Here is a 20,756-nt window from a genome sequence, read left to right as displayed (position 1 = left end):
CTATCATACTGTATGTGGATGTATATAGCCTCTGAAGTGGTTGTCCAACAATCTTTGAACAAATGTTCAGTTGTTGCAGCAGTAGTGACTTTAGGGCTGCAGACAAACATCCATACCAGGTGGCACTACAGTACTGAAGAACACTCATAATAACAGAAGTGAAGAACAAAAGAAGAATCTTTGACTTAAGAATGCCAATGACTTGTTGGTATTACAAATCCTATCACTTACTGTAACATGCATCTCAATGGGTGAGAAGGAGAGCATGCCATCGCAGAGTGGAGTGGGTGGGGCTTAGTGAAGGGCTAATTAGGGTTGTCACGATACACATTTAAGTTGATGATTAATTGTCACACAAATAATTGCCATTAACGATTTATTTGTGTGTATGTTTTTTTTTATTGAACATTGGACCGTTAACATTTGTATTTCTGTTTGCCTTTTAGGCTTTGTAATCACAAATTGCACAGGCCAGATATGGCAAATTACTTAAATATTCAAAGAAATCACTGACACATTTAATATTTTTGTATATATATTTTTTCTTTCCAAAAAAGGGTTAGTATTATAATAGCGGTATAATAGTGGAAATAGTTGATCTACAACATGTTAAAGTAATTGCGATTAGACGATTATGTAATAACTGTGAAGGGCCTAACCCCAAGTGGGGATGGCGTAAATGCAGGTACTTAAGCTGGTGCTTGTGTCTGTGTTTGATAGGACACCGAGGAAGCACTGATGATGAACCTGAGAGACAGTCACATTCTCAACCACAAGCAGAACCTGGAATGGAACTGGGTTCTGATCGCCACCATCCTCAAGGTAAAGACGATCGTCGTCAGTAGTAGGATTCAATGAATCCTTGAAGGATTCAATGAATGTACAGTACAGTGGCTGTGCCAAGAACACAAAGCACCACATGTATTTTTCGTTAATCATTTCTGCTAATGATTTACATCTCTCCTAGTGGCCCAATGTAAACCTCAGGAACAACAAAGACGAACAGATGCACAAGTAAGATCCCTTCATTCACTCCGAAACGCCTTAACCATTAACCCATTGAAACCGGGAAAGCATCTGTGTCATTTTAGATTTTAGCGTTGGCTATTAATCCATTTTGGGCGGGAACCCCTTTTGGTGTTTTAAACATTATGTTATAATTTAGCTATTGAAAAATAGCAGATCTACAAGCTCATAGCGCGCCACCGAGTGGCGCGCTATGAACTTGAAGGTCTGCTATTTTTTTTAAATCGTTAAAATGTGCCTCAAATCTTTCAGAAAATTGTCATGATTTAGAAAACCTTTTTTGTGTGTGTGTGTGTGTGTGTGTGTGTGTGTGTGTGTGTGTGTGTGTGTGTGTGTGTGTGTGTGTGTGTGTGTGTGTGTGTGTGTGTGTGTGTGTGTGTGTGTGTGTGTGTGTGTGTGTGTGTGTGTGTGTGTGTGTGTGTGTGTGTGTGTGTGTGTGTGTGTGTGTGTGTGTGACTGTGTGTGTGTGACTGTGTGTGTGACTGTGTGTGTGTGTGCAGGTTCGTGCGCAGGTTGCTGTACTTCTACAAGCCCAGCAGTAAGCTGTATGCAGGGCTGGAGCTGGACCACCCCAAGGCCAGGCAGCTCACCGTGGCCGGCTGTCAGTTTGTGGAGTTCCTGATGGACTCGGACGAGGTTAGAGGAGGACACGTGTAGAGACAACACCACACTACCTCTTATGCCTGATATAAGCAATATTACACGAGACGACGGTGTGCTTTACCGTCATTAATGGCACGCCTGCGTTGCTGCAGGAACGAGCCGGTATAGGCGAGTTCCGTGAGCAGCGCAGAACACCATCTATTACACCCTTGAGTGTAATATTGAGATTATACATCAGTTACCCTTAAAAACACACACACACACACGTTCGTTGACGCAATTTCATTAAAACTAAAATTAAAAATAAAAGAAAATCGCTAGCCTAGCAACCCTGTCAGCTCCGCTCTGGGAGAACAGCATCTGATTTTCATGTTTTGATTAGGCGTTCCATCATGCTCGTTTAAGCACGGCTAGATGGCTGTTTCAACCAATCAGATTACTTCCTCGAAACGACCTGTATAATTATCCTTGATTGCGTGCCGTGTCACACAACCATGTACCTCTCTTGCGCACACACATTCAGATTATGGTGGATCCTTTGAGCTTTCTTCTCTTTCTAAACACTCTATACCACTGTTTGGGAAACAGTGACCCAATTGTGGGTCGCAGACACATTTTTACGGGTCTCTTTTTTTTTTTGGTTTCTTACGCTTTCTTTTTAATATTATTTCAAAACATTTAAAACAGCAAACATTTTCATGAATTAAAACTAAATTCAATGATTCCCCCCCCCCAGTAATTTCATGAAGAAAATCTAAGAAATTCCATAAATTAGAAAACCTAGATCTGCCATTTTACTAGTTTTACAGGCAAACATCTTAATATAATCTCTATTTTTGGGTCTTGAGCTAAACGTGCTCACTCATCCATCTGACTCTTTGCATGTCTCTCCCCCTTTCTCTCCTACATCTATCGTCGTCTCTTGTCCATTGTCTCTCTCTCTCTGTCTCACTCTCGCTCTCACTCTCTCTCTCTCCACCAGGATGGCCAAGGTTACCTGGAGGACCTGGTGAAGGACATGGTGTCGTGGCTGTCCTCGTCCTCTGGGCTGAAGCCGGAGCGCTCTCTCCAGAGCAACGGCCTGCTCACCACACTCAGCCAACACTACTTCCTCTTCCTGGGGACTCTCTCGGCACACCCGCATGGGGTCAAACTGCTGGAGAAATGCGGCCTGTTCCAGTGGTGAGTTGTTTACCGACGCAGTCGCAGAAAAACAATAATGTCGGCTGAATTTAATCGTGGGTTTGAGAGCACTAGCGAGTCCACTATTGTTATCGTAATTATTCCCGGAGCCGTTTTCCGTCTGGGCTGTGACGTCAGTTTCAGTTTCAGTTTATTTTATTTATAGTACAAAATCACCCCAGGGGGTCTCTGAGCACTTTACAGCATTTATACAAAACAAATCAAACACAAATGGCAATAAAAACATAGTAAAACATGGTAAAATGTGCATAAAAACTAAGCGGAACTGTAATGTATAGAGAAAAGGTGTGTTTTTAGCCTTGACTTAAAAATTTCCAGGGAGTGTGAATTTCTGACATCCTGAGGGAGAGCGTTCCAGAGACAGGGGGCACGGTGTGTGAAAGCTCTGCCCCCAACCGTTATTTTATTATGTGTTGTGACTGTGAGTTTTCCAGCATCCTGAGAGCGTAGTGGTCTTGGGGGGATGTATATATTTATTAAACTGGACATGTAAGGTGGTGCGAGTCCATTTAAGGTTTTATAGGTCAGGAGGAGTATCTTGAAGTCGGCTCTAGCCTGTATGGGTAGCCAGTGAAGTTCTATTAGTGTTGGTGTGATGTGGTCAAATTTCTTTTTTCTGGTGAGTACTCTAGCTGCTGCGTTTTGTACTAATCTGAGGCCATTTGTTGCTGTTGATGGTAAACCGGAGAAGAGGGCATTGCAGTAGTCTATTCTTGAGGTGATGAAGGCGTGGACCAGGGTTTCGGCGTCGGGAAGTGAGAGTATTGGACGGATTCTAGCAACGTTGCGCAGATGGAAGAAGGCAGATTTTGTAATGCTTTTTATGTGGTGTGTGAAAGATAAAGATGTGTCAAAAATGACTCCTAGATTACGGACTGTTGGTTTGTGGGTTATTGGGCAGCCATCGAGGTTAAGGGTTATGTTATTGAACAGATGAGTATGCTTGACTGGACCGACTAGTAGCATCTCTGATTTGGCAGAGTTCAGGAGTAGGAAGGAGCTGTTCATCCATTTCTTTACCTCGGCTAGACAGATTTCAAGTTTGTGAATGTTGGATGGGTCAGTTGCTGTGATGGGGATGTAAATTTGGGTGTCGTCTGCATAGCAGTGGTATTCTATGCCAGACTTTCTAAAAATGTCGCCTAATGGTGTCATGTATAAACAGAAGAGGATTGGACCAAGAACTGAGCCTTGTGGGACACCGTAGTTAACACTGGAAAAATCGGACATTGAGTTATTGAAGAGCACACGCTGAGATCTATGTGAGAGGTAGGAGCGGAACCAATCGAGTGCAGGACCTTTGATACCAATTAGATGTTCTAAACGATCGAGGAGAATTGAGTGATCGACCGTATCAAATGCGGCACTAAGGTCGAGGAGCAGCAGGAGAGAGGTCCTGTCCGCATCCATTGCCATTAGCAGATCATTTGACACTTTAACCAGAGCGGTTTCTGTGGAGTGGTGGGATCTGAAACCGGACTGAAAATTGTCAAAGAGATTGTTATTGCTGAGATAGGCTGTAAGCTGACTGGCAACAACTTTTTCTAGCAGTTTTGACATAAATGGGAGATTGGATATTGGTCTATAGTTCGCTAATGTGTGTGGATCTAGACTAGGTTTTTTTAGTAGGGGTTTGATTATTGCGGTTTTGAAAACTGTTGGAACGGTGCCACTGATTAGGGACTCATTTATGATATGAAGAAGCGGGGGGCCCAGTGTAGAAAGCAGCTCTTTAAATAATTTGGTGGGGATTGGATCCAGTAGGCAGGTGGTGGATTTTGATGTGGAGACCAGTTTAATGAGATTATCATAGGAGATTATATCAAAATGTGATAGGGTGATGCTGGAATGAGTGGCTGTGGAAGATGGAGGTTGGGAGGCGGTTGTGGGTGAAGCGGTAGCAGTGCTCTTAGTCTGCTCTCTAATTGACTCCACTTTGTTGTTGAAAAATGTAAGGAAATCTAGTGGATTGATGGAAGGGGGGGGAGCTGGGGGAGTGGTTTTGGTGAGGTTGGCGATTGTGTCAAAAAGGAATCTGGGGTTGTTTTTGTTGTTGGCTATTAATGTGGAGTAGTATGTGTTTTTAGCTTCTTGTAGAGCACGTTTATATGTGTGTACTGACTCATCCCATGCCAAATGAAATACCTCAAGCTTAGTTTTACGCCACTTTTGTTCAAGGTTTCGACATGTTCGTTTGAGTGATCTTGTATTATTGTTGAACCATGGTGAAATATTTTGTGATGTGCGTTTTATAGTTTTGAAGGGGGCGATGGAATCTATAGTATTGAGGAGGACATTATTGAACCCATTTGTGAAATTGTCGAGAGATCCAGAATAGTTATTGAAAGGAGTGATGACAGTTGGCAGTGCAGATTCTAGTGCTATTTTGACTGTATTGTTTATGCAGCGGCTTTTTGAGGGGCAGTGGTTAATGGAGGGTAAGGGGATCAAAGCTGTAAAGTCGATGAAATAGTGGTCGGTTACTGATGGGGCAGATGAAGAAACTGTTATATTCTGGATTTTGATTCCACGGGTCAGGACAAGGTCTATGGTATTACCATTTCGGTGTGTGGGTTCTGTGACGGTTTGGGAAAAATCAAGGGATTCAATAAGTGATGTAAAGGCTTTATTAAGTGGGTTGGATTTGTTATTATAATGAATGTTAAAATCTCCTATTATGGCCAGATGGTCAGCACGGATTATGAGGTCTGATAGAAATTGAGAGAATTCCTCTAGAAAAAGGGTGTAGGCACCAGGGGGACGGTATAGGATGGCTATGGAAAAGGGGAGGGCATTTTGACTGGGTAATGATGAGGACATTAATAACAACTCAAATGATGAAAAATTAGTATTGGGTTTTTGGTTGAGTGGATACTTTGCGTTATGGATTAGTGCAACACCACCACCTTTTTTTGTGGTGCGGGCTGAGTGGGAGAATATAAAATTTGGTGGGGATGCAGCGATTAGGGGCTGTTCATCATTAGCTGTGAGCCAGGTTTCACAGAGTCCCATCATGTCTAGTTTATGGTCGATTATATAATCATAAATTATAGGGGATTTATTATTTAGGGATCTTATATTGAGGAAGCCAATTTTGAGCTGGTTAAGGTTGTTTGTACTGTGTAGTACAGTCTTAACAGTTTTCACGGAGTGGAGATTTTTTTGATTTAGGCCGTTTTTATTTTGGTGATATTTCCTGTTTCTAATGACAGTTGAGATGGGGTTTGGAGGGGCGTCTAGGGCTAAGTGGTTGACAGGCAGAGATCTAGGCGCAAAGGGAGGTGGAAGTCCTCCTGACCACAAGGTGGGGCTGTGGTGACTATGTGAACTGGTTTGGTGGCTGTGTGAGGTGTCTGACGCGGCTTGGGGGCGGAGCTTGCACACAGGAGCATGACCCGAGTCAGCTGTAGTAAACAATACTAGTAGTCATTGATCAGGTAACACGTGTGTGAAATCTTTTGGCAGCGTCTGTGGAGCCATAGAGTCATGTATATTTTGGTCAAGCATTTTGCATCCCAGCTTGCTTAGGTGGAGGCCATCGGCGGCATAAAAAGACGGACGCTCCCAAAATAGATAGAAATTGTGGATGAAGTGGATGTTATGAACGTGACATGCAAATTGGAGCCAGTGATGCAGCGCCAGCAGCCGACTGTAGCGGACATCGCCGCGGCTACTAAGCGTAGGCAATGGACCTGAAATATACACCGACTTTCCACTGTTGACAAGGAGGTTGAAAAGATGGGAATAATGGATTCGTGTTTGTTCTGAAGAACGGTCGTTGGTGCCCACGTGAAGGATAATTTTTGTGATGGAAATGTGGATCAACCAATAGGATGACAGAGGGGGGGCTGTGAGTGTGTGTCAATAGTAGAGAGCTACCTGAGCCCACACTGTTTCTTCAGGAACAGTATTTTCTAGTTAGTTAATGAAACCAGTTTTGATTAATTTGCCATTTCTCCGTTTAAAGTGCGTTAATAATCACTAGTGTAGTGAATACCACTTCCACATAGCATAGTGTTGTTTTGATGTGTTTAAGTTTACGTACTGGCAATTTCTCCTTAAAGTAAATACATTTGGACTCTGTCACGAAGACGAGAAAACGTTAATTAAATTGATCAGTATTATTGATAATATAATCTTTTATACATTAGTGTCCGTACATTACATTAAAAAAGTAGTAAGATATTTTACTGAGGAGCAGAATAAACCAGCTGCTTCTGGCGTTGCCTGTCATTAACCCATTTTGGGCGGGAACCCCTTTTGGTGTTAGCATTATGTTATGCTTTAGCTATTGAAAAATAGCAGATCTACAAGCTCATAGCGCGCCACCGAGTGGCGCGCTACGAGCTTGTAGGTCTGCTATTTTTGAAAAATCGAAGAACGACTGACATAGAAACATAGCTTTTTCAGGATTTGTCAGGATGTAGAAGACATTTTTAGAATCTGATCTCAGGTCAGAATGGGTTAATGGATGGATGGATGGATTGAATAGTTTACAAGTCAATATTTTGGGCCCGAACCGGCTCGGTTCTCGGGTATTGTGTTTCGGGTAGACCTGTGCTACCCTCTAGTCTAACTCAGTGGTTCCCAAACTGTGGTGCGTGAGCGCCTTCTAGGGGGTGCGCGACATGAAAAGGCTAATGGTGGTGCTATGGTTTTATTTTAAATATACAGTTGGGTGCCACCGATATTGTCCCTTATCATTTGACCCATTTAGGCCTGACCTCAAAACTTTTAAAAATCCTGAAAAAATCCTTCTAAATTTTCACGATTTTTAAAAAATAGCGTGGCGCGCTAAGAGCTTGTAGATCTGCTATTTTTCAATAGCTAAATTATAACATAATGTTTAAAACACCAAAAGGGGTTCCCGCCCAAAATGGGTTAACTGTCCTTTTGCGCAGATCACGCAAACCTCAGCAAAAAGAAAAGGACAATATCGATGGCCTCCAACTGTAACATATTATGCCAACATATGGCAAGTATATGCAGAATATAGCCTATGCTGCATATATGCCATATCCAGGTTCATATATGTGGATAAATAGGAAATATATGTCTCTATATAGCTTATGCAATTTATATGTCCATGTGGGGGATGCGTCAGCTAGGTCGGGACGTAACGGGGGATGCATGACCAAATAGGTTTGGGAACCGCTGAGTTACTCACAGTCACAGTAGTAGCTTGATTTTCCGCTGTGCGTCTCTCTGTGTTCTTCTCGGTGCAGCTTGCTGAACCTGAGCTCGGTGAAGAACCAGGATGCCGTGTTGAAGCTGGCCGTGTCCACACTGGACTACAGCAGAGACGGCCTCGCCAGAGTCATCCTCTCCAAGATCCTCACTGCTGCTACTGATGTAATAGAGACACGCACGCAACGCACGCACGCACGCACGCATGCACGCACGCATGCACGCACGCACGCACGCACGCACGCACGCACGCACACACACACACACACACACACGTCTGCCAAAGTACCACCATGATCTCATCAACCACTTAAGCCCTATTTTCCAAAAAAGCTAAAATAGCCAATCTGCAGTCTCACAATGTGAGGCTGTAGATCAGCTGTTTGTTGTTGTTGTTGTTGCTGCCTAAAGCCTAATCGGTGTGGCTCAAACGTTTTTAGGTCAAGGACCCCCAAAATGATATGCATTTGGCCGTGGACCTCATCTCAAAATATTTTGTTCCAGAGGTTACCACCAGATAAAGATTTGAGTAAAACAAAATCGCTGACACGCTGTGAGGTTGCATATCTGCTATTTTTGAATAGCCAAAGTATAAAATAATGGTTAAAGTGGTTTAAATCTAAAATTAGTAAATTACACAGACGCTTTCCCGGTTTTAATGAGTTTACGACAACAATAATGTAACGGCATTATTATTCTTTTCCTCTCCTGCCTGTGTGCGTCCCTCCCTCCCTCCGAGCAGATATGCAGACTGTACGCCACCAAGCACCTGCGCGTGTTGCTGCGTGCCGGCGTGGAGTTCTTCAGTAGCTGGGGCATGGAGCTGCTGGTCACCCAGCTCCATGACCACAGCAAGGCTGTGTCCATGGAGGCTCTGGACATACTGGACGAGGCCTGCGAGGACAAGGTCCATATTCCATTATATCCAATATTGTGTTCACTTGTTACTGGATTAGGGTCAGTAGCCATGTAGAAGAGAAATATATCAATGCAATCAACACAGAGTCTTTTTAAGACTATAGGGCAGGTGTTGTTTGAGGGGCGCTAGCCCCTCCTATGTCCAGCTTTGAGGGTCTGTGTAAGCACAAACATTGAAGACAAACGTGTGTAAACACAAACATTGAAGACAAAAGTGAGGACGCAAATTGTGATTGGCCAGAATGAGATGATGATAAGAGCGCCCCTCACTTCACACGGTGTGATTTTTTAAAATAAATGACATTCCTATTAGACCAGGGTACATAAATATGGAGAGACATGTTGATAACACTTTGTTATACTAGTGCCCAGTTGTACTACCTGGTTTTTGAGTGGTGTAAACCACTCCTACGACTGGCTTTTGTGTGCAGAAAAAATGAGCATGGTTGCTATGTTCAAAATAATTTCTGACGTAATTAAATCACACCCGGGTGAACTGGATGACCGTAGCAACCGTGCTCATTTTTTCTGCACAAAAAAAGCCAGTTGTGAAATCACATCCGGGTGTGATTTCATTACGTCAGACCACAGCTGATCATGCTATATAAAACCTTACACCACTCAGTTCACACGGGTGTGATTTTTACTATTGTATTTGATAAAAGTTGAATTTCACAAAATATTATACATAATCATGTAAATCAGATATGTGCTTATATCTGTCCAGCGCTTTGTGAGATCTAGCTCCAGTCAGATTGACCCTATAGCCTCCTCCTATAGCCATGATGCCGTAATAATGAGTGCGTGTTTAGTATTTACAGATGGAGGGGGAAAATAATTTGTCACACACAGTCATAACCCTAGACTAGTGAGTTTTGTGACGTTGGCGTGTACGCTGGTTGACGACAGAGTCCTTGGTGTGACCGGTTGTTTTTAATGTGTTGATGGTGGCGTTTCCTATCGTGGCTCGTCGCCACGGTCTGGTCTGACCCGGTTTGTTTTGCTCTGCCGTTGCTCTTCAGGCCAACCTCCACGCTCTGATCCAGCTCAAACCGGCTCTGTCCCACCTGGGAGACAAGGGCCTGCTGCTGCTCCTCAGGTTGGTCTGCATCAGGGGGTTTTCAACCCTTTTCATTTCCAGGTCCATTATTTTATTGGGCAGCAGTTGAGACGAACAACCATCTAAGTCCATCATTTCTTCTGACCCCTCCTCGAAAAGGCGTTTTCTATCCTGATCCCTTATCCATCCATGATTTATACATTATGGATTAATTGGTATGGACTTATATGGTTATTCGTCTCAACTTCTCATTGATGAGATCTCTCAGATCCAACACATAGAATAGTTCATTACGTTGTTGTCGACAGATAGGATTTTGTCCACAATTCCATGCCGTATTGATGTGGTACCATAGGAGAGATTACAGGTGTTGATCAAAAGAACAATTATTCTACATTATCTAATTGTGTAGAGGGTCCATTTGGTTTAATTTTACACTGGACGGGTCCCCCCCAAAAAAGAAAACTGAGTTATTTTAGCATTGAGAGATCCTTCATCACATTATGCAATATATATACAATTACAGGACGAGTGCTGGAGCATACGGGTCATCTTACTGCTTAGAATGTAACCTGACGTTCCTGGCATAGATTGGGTTAACACGAGGCCTGCCAGGAACATAGACACGTAGAATGAACAACAGCGATGTATTCTTTAATGAATGTTTTAATACGATCAAATCGTTCGCTACCGTTCGTTAGCACAACAAACCGAGAGAGACAGTGGCCGTGGCCATTTTGAAGATGCGCGCGCATCCACTTCCAGTCTAAGCCAACCAATCACAGCTCTGTATCTCAGAAACGACATTGAGGGGCAGTTTCTTAATGGTGGCTTGAATTGTGTTAAAATGAAAGATTGAAATATGTCCAATGTATTAGGCTTTGAGGAAAAAAAGGTTGAACTGTCCCAATAAAAAAAATTCAATCTCAAAAGCATAGCTTCTAATAAATGACCAGGTAAATAATTTCTTCAGGGTGAAATGTTGTGAAAGTCCAGATATATTATGCAAGATACCCGCAAATTCTAGTTGTCATCCTGCCTTTACATGGCCCACCTTTTCAAAGCACACATTATCTGTGTTAACTGTACATGACGCTGACACCTCTGTGAATGTTTTCCCTGCTGTTTAGATTCCTGTCCATTCCTAAGGGTTTCTCCTACCTCAACGAGAGGGGTTATGTCAGCAAGCAGCTGGACAAATGGCAAAAGGTACAGCATATAATAACAATATTGCGAACATAGGTCGCAGTCTCAGATTACTGAAAATCTGCAATCTGTCCGTCGTTCTGTCCGTCGTTCCATCCGTCGTTCCATCCAGCACGCCACCATATATGGCCGTCAGTCCCTCACACCTCGTGACGTGTCACGCCACCATATATGGCCGTCAGTCCCTCACACCTCGTGACGTGTCACGCCACCATATATGGCCGTCAGTCCATCATGCCGCTGGCCAGCAACTCTATCTGACCTCCATCTGACCTCAAACCCTTAGATCGCCATATATGGAGCTGACCTGTTCTGACATTCCATATGTTGATCTCCCCCACCGGGCCCACCCGTCCTTCCTCTTCGATGTCTCCCTTTTGACTGATAACTTTCCATTCAAACTCTAGACGGGCCCGCCCCCAAAGTTGTTAGTGCAGCCGCGTCCGGCAGCCGGCGCAAACTAGAGTTCTCAACATGTCTGAAAATGAAGTCCCGGCCACCCTTAGATCTCCATATATGGATACCATCCAACCCTGTACACTCAAGACACGCTCCATATATGGCCAGACCTCATCAAACCCTCTACACTCAAGACACTACCCCCGCTGCCACCCTTAGATCTCAATATATGGAGCTGACCTGTTCTGACATGTTCTTACATATGTTGATCTGACCCCCCCATGCCAAAGCGCCAGCACTCGCCCAGCAGTCTGCCGTCACCCAGGCGGATGCGTGCACGTTTAGGGCGAGGTTGCGTCTCGCTATCAGGGCATCTTACTGGTTATTATTATTATTATGTAGAGAAAGGGAGATAAAGACAGGGCGGATTCTCCAACCAGACTCGACTTGGGGACATTGTTATTATATGGACATTGGACAACACATTATCCGGTTGGCTACCGGTGTAAGAGGTAGTTTTCTCTCATCCTGATAACTTTTGGATTGCAGGAATATAACCTGAAGTACGTGGACCTGATAGAGGAACAGCTAAATGAAGCACTAACGACGTACCGCAAACCTGTTGACGGAGACAACTATGTCAGACGCAGCAACCAAAGGTGAGCTGGACTGTAGTGTAAACCATTAGTCGTCAACTGGACAGGTTTTACTTGGGTGTAGCTACGTTTATTTATCAGTATTTCTGCTGCCCCGTTTCAAAGATACTATACAAATGATGTTAGACAAATGAAACAAGGTTTATTATTGTCATTGTTGTTTTCTTTATTGGTGATACTGTTTCTGATATCTCTTGTTGTTTTTAGGTTACAAAGACCAAATGTCTATCTTCCTGTGCACTTGTATGGTCAGCTCGTCCATGACAAGACAGGCTGCCATCTACTGGAGGCTCAGGTAATTGCTTTGGGCTAATTTCACACAGCTACTGTACAAAGCAGCACTAATTAATAATAATACTACATTGTATTTGTTACGGTACTCGTTAGTTAGCAGTTAGTTATTTAGATTGTTAGTTCATTAGTTACTTTATTGATACAATTGTATATAACATTGGGGCCAAACAATAATCGGAAACTTTATAAAAAGGTTAAAAGGACAAAACAAAAACTGACTGAGTGTTTTGTGACGAGCTTCCCTGCACAGCACAGCTCAAAGCATTCCAGAGGGTGTGGGCCCGGCCATCACAAGGGGTGGGATAGGGCTTGCTTGTGGAGATCCAGGCTAACTGTCTCGTCTTCCTTTGTGTTGTGGTGTGTCACATCCAGAGCGTGGTTCCTGACCTCAGCTATACGGTTCGCTCCCCGATGCTGGACACCTGGGAGGGAATCAAACAACTGAAGGCTGCACTTTGGGCCCTGGTCAGTAGCGTCACCAGTTGTGTTGTCACGTGACACGTCGGGTAATGGGTCTTTCTACACGAGCAAAGGGCTTTAAAGGGTCTCTCTCTCTTCATTCTCGCAGGGTAACATCGGCTCTTCGAACTGGGGTCTGAATCTCCTCCAGGAGGAGAACGTGATTCCTGACATCCTGGCGTTGGCGCAGCACTGCGACGTGTTGTCCTTACGAGGGTAAGAGCTCTCTGCTCCGTCTCTCTGGAATTTATGGAAGTCGGTTCACAATGTTTCATTTGATCAGGCGATCGTGGTCAACCTGGCCTAGCTGGCCTGTGGTAGACATAGCTATTGCTGATTAATTGGTGAGAACTTTTTGGTGAGATATTCTGGAAAAAACATTGTATTGTACTATTTTTCTTAGTTGAGCACTGTTAAATCAGTACTTTCTCGAGTTCATTTGACTTAAGAGTTTGAATTCTTTGACATGTGTTGGAAGTTTGTATGTATGATCACTTGCCTCCCGTCCTCTCCAGGACGTGTGTGTACGTGCTGGGCGTGATCTCCAAGACGAGGCAGGGCTCTGAGGTGTTGAAACAGTATGGCTGGGACGCGGTCAGGCACAGTCGCAGGACGCTGTGGCCTGTCACTCCGGACGAGGTGGACACGCAGCTGGTCTCCGAGCTCTCCTCCGTACCGAGCACGCTCAGCCTGAACTCGGAGTCCACCAGCTCCCGACACAACAGCGAGAGCGAGTCTCAGCCCAGTGAGTAGGACCGGGGGTTCGTCACCATGTCGGCGTGTGGTGGACATACTAATATTACGGACATACTAATATTACCAGAAACTTAGCTAGCCCTAAATGTATACTACTAGTGTTGTGGTTCTCAAAGTGGGTTGAGGGACCTTCGGGGTTGCTTGAAGGTGGTCCAAATGAACCATTACAGGTCTCTAACTCTGAGAGTGTACAACTACAAATGGGTCCATTTGGTTTCCGATTGTGCACACTCCGATTTATGGGGGTCCTTGAAAATAAAAGGTTTTAGAAGCACTGGACCATATGGCATAATGTGTCATAGTGAATCAGTGTCATACATATTCTGAAGAAAAACCTGGAGACTGAAAATAAGAGCATTATAATGTTATTTAACCCATTTTTACCTGACATCAGATTCTAAAAATGTCTTCTACATCCTGACAGTTTTCTGAAAAAGCTATGTTTCTATGTCAGTCGTTCTTCGATTTTTCAAAAATAGCAGACCTACAAGCTCGTAGCGCGCCACTCGGTGGCGCGCTATGAGCTTGTAGATCTGCTATTTTTCAATAGCTAAAGCATAACATAATGCTAACGCCAAAAGGGGTTCCCGCCCAAAATGGGTTAAAAACAAAATAAAAAGAATTGCCATGGACAAGGACACATTTGTACAGACATATTGACAAACCATGAGTAATGAATGAATGTCATCGGCTGTAGGTTCATTGAGAGGAAGCTCCCAGCCACTAGGACAAACTCAACTGCTACTGCTAACTTTAGACTGTCTCAGATTCGTCATATTATGTGGATCCTCTTCTAACGGCTATTGGAAGGGCTGCAACTATAAATTATTATAAATTATTTTCTTAGTGATTAATCAATTGATTTAAGTTTCAGAGAATTGAAAAGCGTGTTTTTTCATAACTTGCGAATCAATGAGAAAATTATCAAATTGATTAGTATGATTAATCACTTTTTATACTTTGTTGTACAACGGTGTTACAAAAAAAAGAAAAGTCGATCTAAAAGCAATTGCGTTGTTGTATTGTGAGCTTGTAGATCTGCTAATTTTAGTGTTTCGATCATTGCACCCCTATAACTACGTTGTAACTGTCACACACATGTGTCCTCAGGTATGTACATCCTGGACGATGACAAATGTGACATCCTGGACCAGTCGGACGACACTGGTCACTATCGCTCCAAGCCCGTAAAGGACCGCAGCCCGTTCACCATCCTCGCCTCCACGCGCTTTGTGCGCAACCGCTTCCTCAACTCCCTGTCGCTCCCTAGCAAGAAGCTGCGCTCCACCAGCGACCCCAAGACTCCGACTGGTTCCCGCACCCCGACGGAGCTCAAGACGGGGGGCATGCGGCGGAACAGGACGGTGACGGAGCCCTCCATCTACTGCACGAGCCAGGGGGACGTCTTCACCCCCGTGTTCAACGGCAGGGGCATGCCCAAGAGTCCCACCGTCAGCCTGGAGACGTCGTTCGTGGGGACCAGAGACAGCTCCGACGAGCAGCTGGCCGAGGGGCAGCTGGCCGAGGGGCGCCTGACCCGGGACGGGGGCCTGGCGTCGGAGGGCCTGGCGCTCGGGGTTCTGGGAGGGAACGGGACTGCCGAGACCCCCAACGGCCGCGAGAGAGAACAGAGCAGCCGAGAGCGTCTTGCCGGCGGGGACGGCGGCTCCTCGACGGGGAACGGGGGCGGCGGTGGGGTGGGAGGGGGCGGCGGGGTGGGGGGAGGGGGCGGGACTCAGTTCAAGAGCCGCAGTCAGAGCTTTAACACGGACACCACCACCAGCGGGATCAGCTCCATGAGCTCCAGCCCCTCCCGGGAGACGGTGGGAAACCCTGAGCACGCCGAGCCCGAGCCCGACTCCTCGGACTGCGTGAGCCTCAACACCGTGGTGTCGGCCGGCACCGTCAAGACGCTCTCCTCGCTCGCCACACCGCAGGCGCACGCCAACCACCTGCCCAAGTCCAACTCGGTCTCCCTGGTGCCACCGGGCTCCTCGCACACCCTCCCGCGGCGGGCGCAGTCCCTCAAGTCGCCCTCGGTGACCACCATCAAGAGCCTGGCCGACTGCAGCTTCATGTACACCAGCCCGCGCGACGCGCTGGGCTACGCCACGCTCCGGCGGCTCCAGCAGCAGAGGATACACCCCTCGCTGTCGCACAGCGACGCACTGGCGTCGCCCGCCAAGGACGTGCTCTTCACAGACACCATCACCATGAAGACCGGCAGCCTGGACTCCAGGCTAACGCCACGCAGGTATGGGGCTGTCAACATTACACATTTTTTGTTGAGGTTGAGGATTAATTGTCACACGAAATAATTGCGATTAACGATTTCATTGTGAGTAATAAAAGGATAGAGGCCGAACCTGGAGCGACAGCCCCGCCCCCCCTATTCATTTCAGTGGAAGTTGCTCAGTGGCGTGTTGAAGCACCCGGAAGAACGCTCTACTTCCGCATTTGCCAACCAAATTTTGGTTGGCAAATGTGAAAGTGCAACCGAGCGCTCGATATTAAAGCCCAGCTGCACGGGGTTTCCTCGTCATAAATCCACGGCTCCGCCTGCAGTTCACTTTCTAACTAGTAGGGCAGAGTGCTTCAACATTGGAGAGCCTCTCTGGGAGCTTGGTGGAAACTAGACACATTTCCTGGTCTAGGAGTGGGAGTGAACTACAGTGCAGAGGGGCGTCGCTCCAAATTTGGTGATGTCAGTGTTTTCTACCAGGGAGGGGAGGGGCGGCGGCGCTCAGATCGGTGAACCAATATGAGCCTGTGATCTCGGTGGCACCCGCCCCTCTATACCAGAAATCATGCTGGCTGGGCCAGGCTAGGCATGACGCAACGTTGGGACATTTTGTAACGACTCTACTACAGTATCTAATTTAAAAAAAAATCATTGTCTGATGTAAATGAAGGGTCATATGTGTATGTTGTGCTGTGTCCATGTCTATCAGGTTGTATGATAGGAGGGGCACGTGTCCAGAGCCCAGCATGATAAGTCCGTACCGCAGAATGTCTCAAAGCCTGGCACCGCGGTGGGTTGATCCAAACTAGTTTTCATCCCACGCAGCTTTATCCCTGCTGCTGCTTATAGATTTTGGACACCAGCATGGATTGATAAAAAGTAAAAACCCTTTAGTGGCTGTAGATAGTAGAACCCTCCCTGTGCTACAACGGCCAGGCGACTGGTCTTTTCCCTTCCCTTAAAGTCCACATGAAACACGAATAGCGGAAATAACTGCGCTTGTAGATCTGCTATTGCTTTTTTCACACGATTATGACGATTGTGACAACCCTAGCGGATTCGAATGAAAAAGTACATAATTTTTAGTACTCACCGGTACCGAGTACCGATACAAGTACTTTTTATTTTTGTTGAATAACCACTTATTTTACCCCCTTTTTCTCAAATTGTATGTAATTGTCATGCCTTGTACTTCTAATGATACTGTAATGTTCAATTACCACAATAATAATAATAGCCTGAAACGATTTTGAAAAAATATCGAATTCCAAAATGTTCTTACTCCCGTTGCATTGATCGTTCAGCCTAGTGTCAATTGAATGTTTTGATACTCGGGTCCGAGTATCGGGCCCGGGTACCCGTTATCAGTATCGGAACAACCCTAATCAGGTTACTTATCACTCGAATACAATCGAGCCAGTATGCTCCAGATGAGCCTGCTGGCTCGATTGCATTCGAGTGATCACAAGTAACCTACTGGTGATTATCGGTTCTTAACATTCGAAGCGGGTGACAACCCTACATGTAGGTATGCTGCTTCAGGAGGCTTAGTAGACTGAACCGCAAGCAGAAGCCACACATTACTTGCCTTTTACATCTGACTGTTTTCCCACTATCTGTTGGTGTTCTAAATTGTGCTGTGTCTACTGTCTATCAGGCTGTATGATGGAAGGGACGCGTGTCCAGAGCACAGCATGATAAATCCGTCTCAAAGCCTGGCACCGCGGTGGGTTGATCCAAACTAGTTTTCATCCCACGCAGCTTTATCCCTGCTGCTGCTTATAGATTTTGGACACCAGCATGGATTGATAAAATCACACCTGTGTGCACTGAGTGGTGCAACTCCCCGACCCCCCCCCCCCCCCCCCTCTCTCTCTCTCATTAGCAGGCAACAGTGCAGCACTATCTCTCTCTCTCTGGCACAACAGCGCCCCTACTGGTACTCATGAGTCACACATGAGTCACACACAAACATAGTCACACACAAACATAGGTTAACACAGACATTGCTGTTCCTTGGAGTGGTTGCACCACTCAAAAACCCTTTAGTGGCTGTAGATAGTAGAACCCTCCCTGTGCTACAACGGCCAGGCGACTGGTCTTTTCCCTTCCCTTAAAGTCCACATGAAACGCGAATAGCGGAAATAGCTGCACGTTCAAAGCTTGTAGATCTGCTATTGCTTTTTTATTTTTTATATTTTATATGAACATTTTTCAACATGGGACACGATTATGACGATTGTGACAACCCTAGCGGATTCGAATAAAAATCAACCGATCACTAGTTGTCCCGATACCATTTTGTTCAGACCGAGTACAAGTACTTAGGTTTTAGTACTTGCCGGTACCGAGTACCGATACGAGTACTTTTTATTTTTGTTGAATAACCACTTATTTGACCCCCTTTTTCTCAAATTTAATTTAATTGTCATGTCATGCCTTGTACTTGTAATGATACTGTAATGTTCAATTACCACAATAATAATAATAACCTGAAACGATTTTGAAAAAGTATCTAATTCCAAAATGTTCTTTCTCCCGTTGCATTGATCGTTCAGCCTAGTGTCAATTGAATGTTTTGGTACTCGGGTCAGAGTATCAGGGCCGGTTCCGAGTACGAGTACTTGAGGGTGGTATCGGCACCGAGTACCCGTTATCAGTATCGGAAAAACTCTAATCATCACCAGCAGGTTACTTATCACTCGAATACAATCGAGCCAGTATGCTCCAGGTGAGCCTGCTGGCTAGATTGCATTCGAGTGATCATAAGTAACCTACTGGTTATTATCGGTTCTTAACATTCGAAGCAGGTGACAAGTGACAACCCTACATGTAGGTATGCTGCTTCAGGAGGCTTAGTAGCAGAAGCCACACATTACTTGCCTTTTACATCTGACTGTTTTCCCACTGTCTGTTGGTGTTCTAAATTGTGCTGTGTCTATCAGGTTGTATGATAGGAGGGCACGTGCGGGCACGTGTCCAGAGGACAGCCTGATGAATCCGTACCGCAGAATGTCTCAAAGCCTGGCACCGCGGTGGGTTGATCCAAACTAGTTTTCATCCCACGCAGCTTTATCCCTGCTGCTGCTTATAGATTTTGGACACCAGCATGGATTGATAAAAAGTTAAAAACCCTTTAGTGGCTGTAAATAGTAGAACCCTCCCTGTGCTACAACGGCCAGGCGACTGGTCTTTTCCCTTCCCTTAAAGTCCACATGAAACGCGAATAGCGGAAATAACTGCGCGTTGCAAGCTTGTAGATCTGCTGTTGCTTTTTTTTAAATATTTTATATGAACATTTTTCAACATGACACGATTATGACGATTGTTCGGAGTACGAGTACTTGAGGGTGATATCGGCCCGAGTATCCGTTATCAGTATCGGAAAACAACTCTAATCATCACCAGTACGTTACTTATCACTCGAATACAATCGAGCCAGTATGCTCCAGGTGAGCCTGCTGGCTCGATTGCATTCGAGTGATCATAAGTAACCTACTGGTTATTATCGGTTCTTAACATTCGAAGCAGGTGACAACCCTACATGTAGGTATGCTGCTTCAGGAGGCTTAGTAGACTGAACCGCAAGCAGAAGCCACACATTACTTGCCTTTTACATCTGACTGTTTTCCCACTGTCTGTTGGTGTTCTAAATTGTGCTGTGTCTATCAGGTTGTATGATAGGAGGGGCACGTGTCCAGAGGACAGCATGATAAATCCGTACCGCAGAATGTCTCAAAGCCTGGCACCGCGGTGGGTTGATCCAAACTAGTTTTCATCCCACGCAGCTTTATCCCTGCTGCTGCTTATAGATTTTGGACACCAGCATGGATTGATAAAAACCCTTTAGTGGCTGTAGATAGTAGAACCCTCCCTGTGCTACAACGGCCAGGCGACTGGTCTTTTCCCTTCCCTTAAAGTCCACATGAAACGCGAATAGCGGAAATAACTGCGCGTTGCAAGCTTGTAGATCTGCTTTTTTTTAAATATTTGATATGAACATTTTTCAACATGACACGATTATGACGATTGTTCCGAGTACGAGTACTTGAGGGTGATATCGGCCTCAGTATCCGTTATCAGTATCGGAACAACTCTAATCATCAGCAGTAGGTTACTTATCACTCGAACACAATCGAGCCAGTATGCTCCAGGTGAGCCTGCTGGCTAGATTGCATTCGAGTGATCATAAGTAACCTACTGGTGATTATCGGTTCTTAACATTCAAAGTAGGTGACAAGTGACAACCCTACATGTAGGTATGCTGCTTCAGGAGGCTTAGTAGACTGAACCGCAAGCAGAAGCCACACATTACTTGCCTTTTACATCTGACTGTTTTCCCACTGTCTGTTGGTGTTCTAAATTGTGCTGTGTCTATCAGGTTGTATGATAGGAGGGGCACGTGTCCAGAGGACAGCATGATAAATCCGTACCGCAGAATGTCTCAAAGCCTGGCACCGCGGTGGGTTGATCCAAACTAGTTTTCATCCCACGCAGCTTTATCCCTGCTGCTGCTTATAGATTTTGGACACCAGCATGGATTGATAAAAAGTAAAAACCCTTTAGTGGCTGTAGATAGTAGAACCCTCCCTGTGCTACAACGGCCAGGCGACTGGTCTTTTCCCTTCCCTTAAAGTCCACATGAAACGCGAATAGCGGAAATAGCTGTGCGTTACAAGCTTGTAGATCTGCTGTTGTCATTTTTCAACATGACACGATTATGACGATTGTGACAACCCTAGCGGAT

The 20,756-nt window shown here is 45.2% G+C and overlaps 1 protein-coding gene across 1 annotated transcript in view; it reads left to right on the top strand.

Annotated features, from left to right (window-relative positions):
• The window catches only part of LOC306934024 (rapamycin-insensitive companion of mTOR-like), a 60,093-nt gene that overhangs the window by 22,474 nt on the left and 16,863 nt on the right, over window positions 1-20,756 (top strand). The window contains exons 18-31 of the mRNA XM_079516437.1: window positions 721-822; window positions 968-1,014; window positions 1,527-1,662; window positions 2,612-2,811; window positions 8,058-8,184; window positions 8,762-8,926; window positions 9,960-10,036; window positions 11,128-11,206; window positions 12,152-12,261; window positions 12,466-12,553; window positions 12,925-13,017; window positions 13,121-13,227; window positions 13,527-13,756; window positions 14,878-16,021. Of these exons, the coding sequence (XP_079372563.1) occupies window positions 721-822; window positions 968-1,014; window positions 1,527-1,662; window positions 2,612-2,811; window positions 8,058-8,184; window positions 8,762-8,926; window positions 9,960-10,036; window positions 11,128-11,206; window positions 12,152-12,261; window positions 12,466-12,553; window positions 12,925-13,017; window positions 13,121-13,227; window positions 13,527-13,756; window positions 14,878-16,021 (2,705 nt within the window). The remainder of the gene's footprint in view (window positions 1-720; window positions 823-967; window positions 1,015-1,526; window positions 1,663-2,611; window positions 2,812-8,057; window positions 8,185-8,761; window positions 8,927-9,959; window positions 10,037-11,127; window positions 11,207-12,151; window positions 12,262-12,465; window positions 12,554-12,924; window positions 13,018-13,120; window positions 13,228-13,526; window positions 13,757-14,877; window positions 16,022-20,756) is intronic.

Source organism: Electrona antarctica (genome assembly GCF_951216825.1).
Source record: "Electrona antarctica genome assembly, chromosome: 12".
NCBI classification, from domain to species: domain Eukaryota; kingdom Metazoa; phylum Chordata; class Actinopteri; order Myctophiformes; family Myctophidae; genus Electrona; species Electrona antarctica.
The sequence above is the reverse complement of the archived record's forward strand: the minus strand, read 5'-3'. Positions and strand labels throughout refer to the sequence as shown.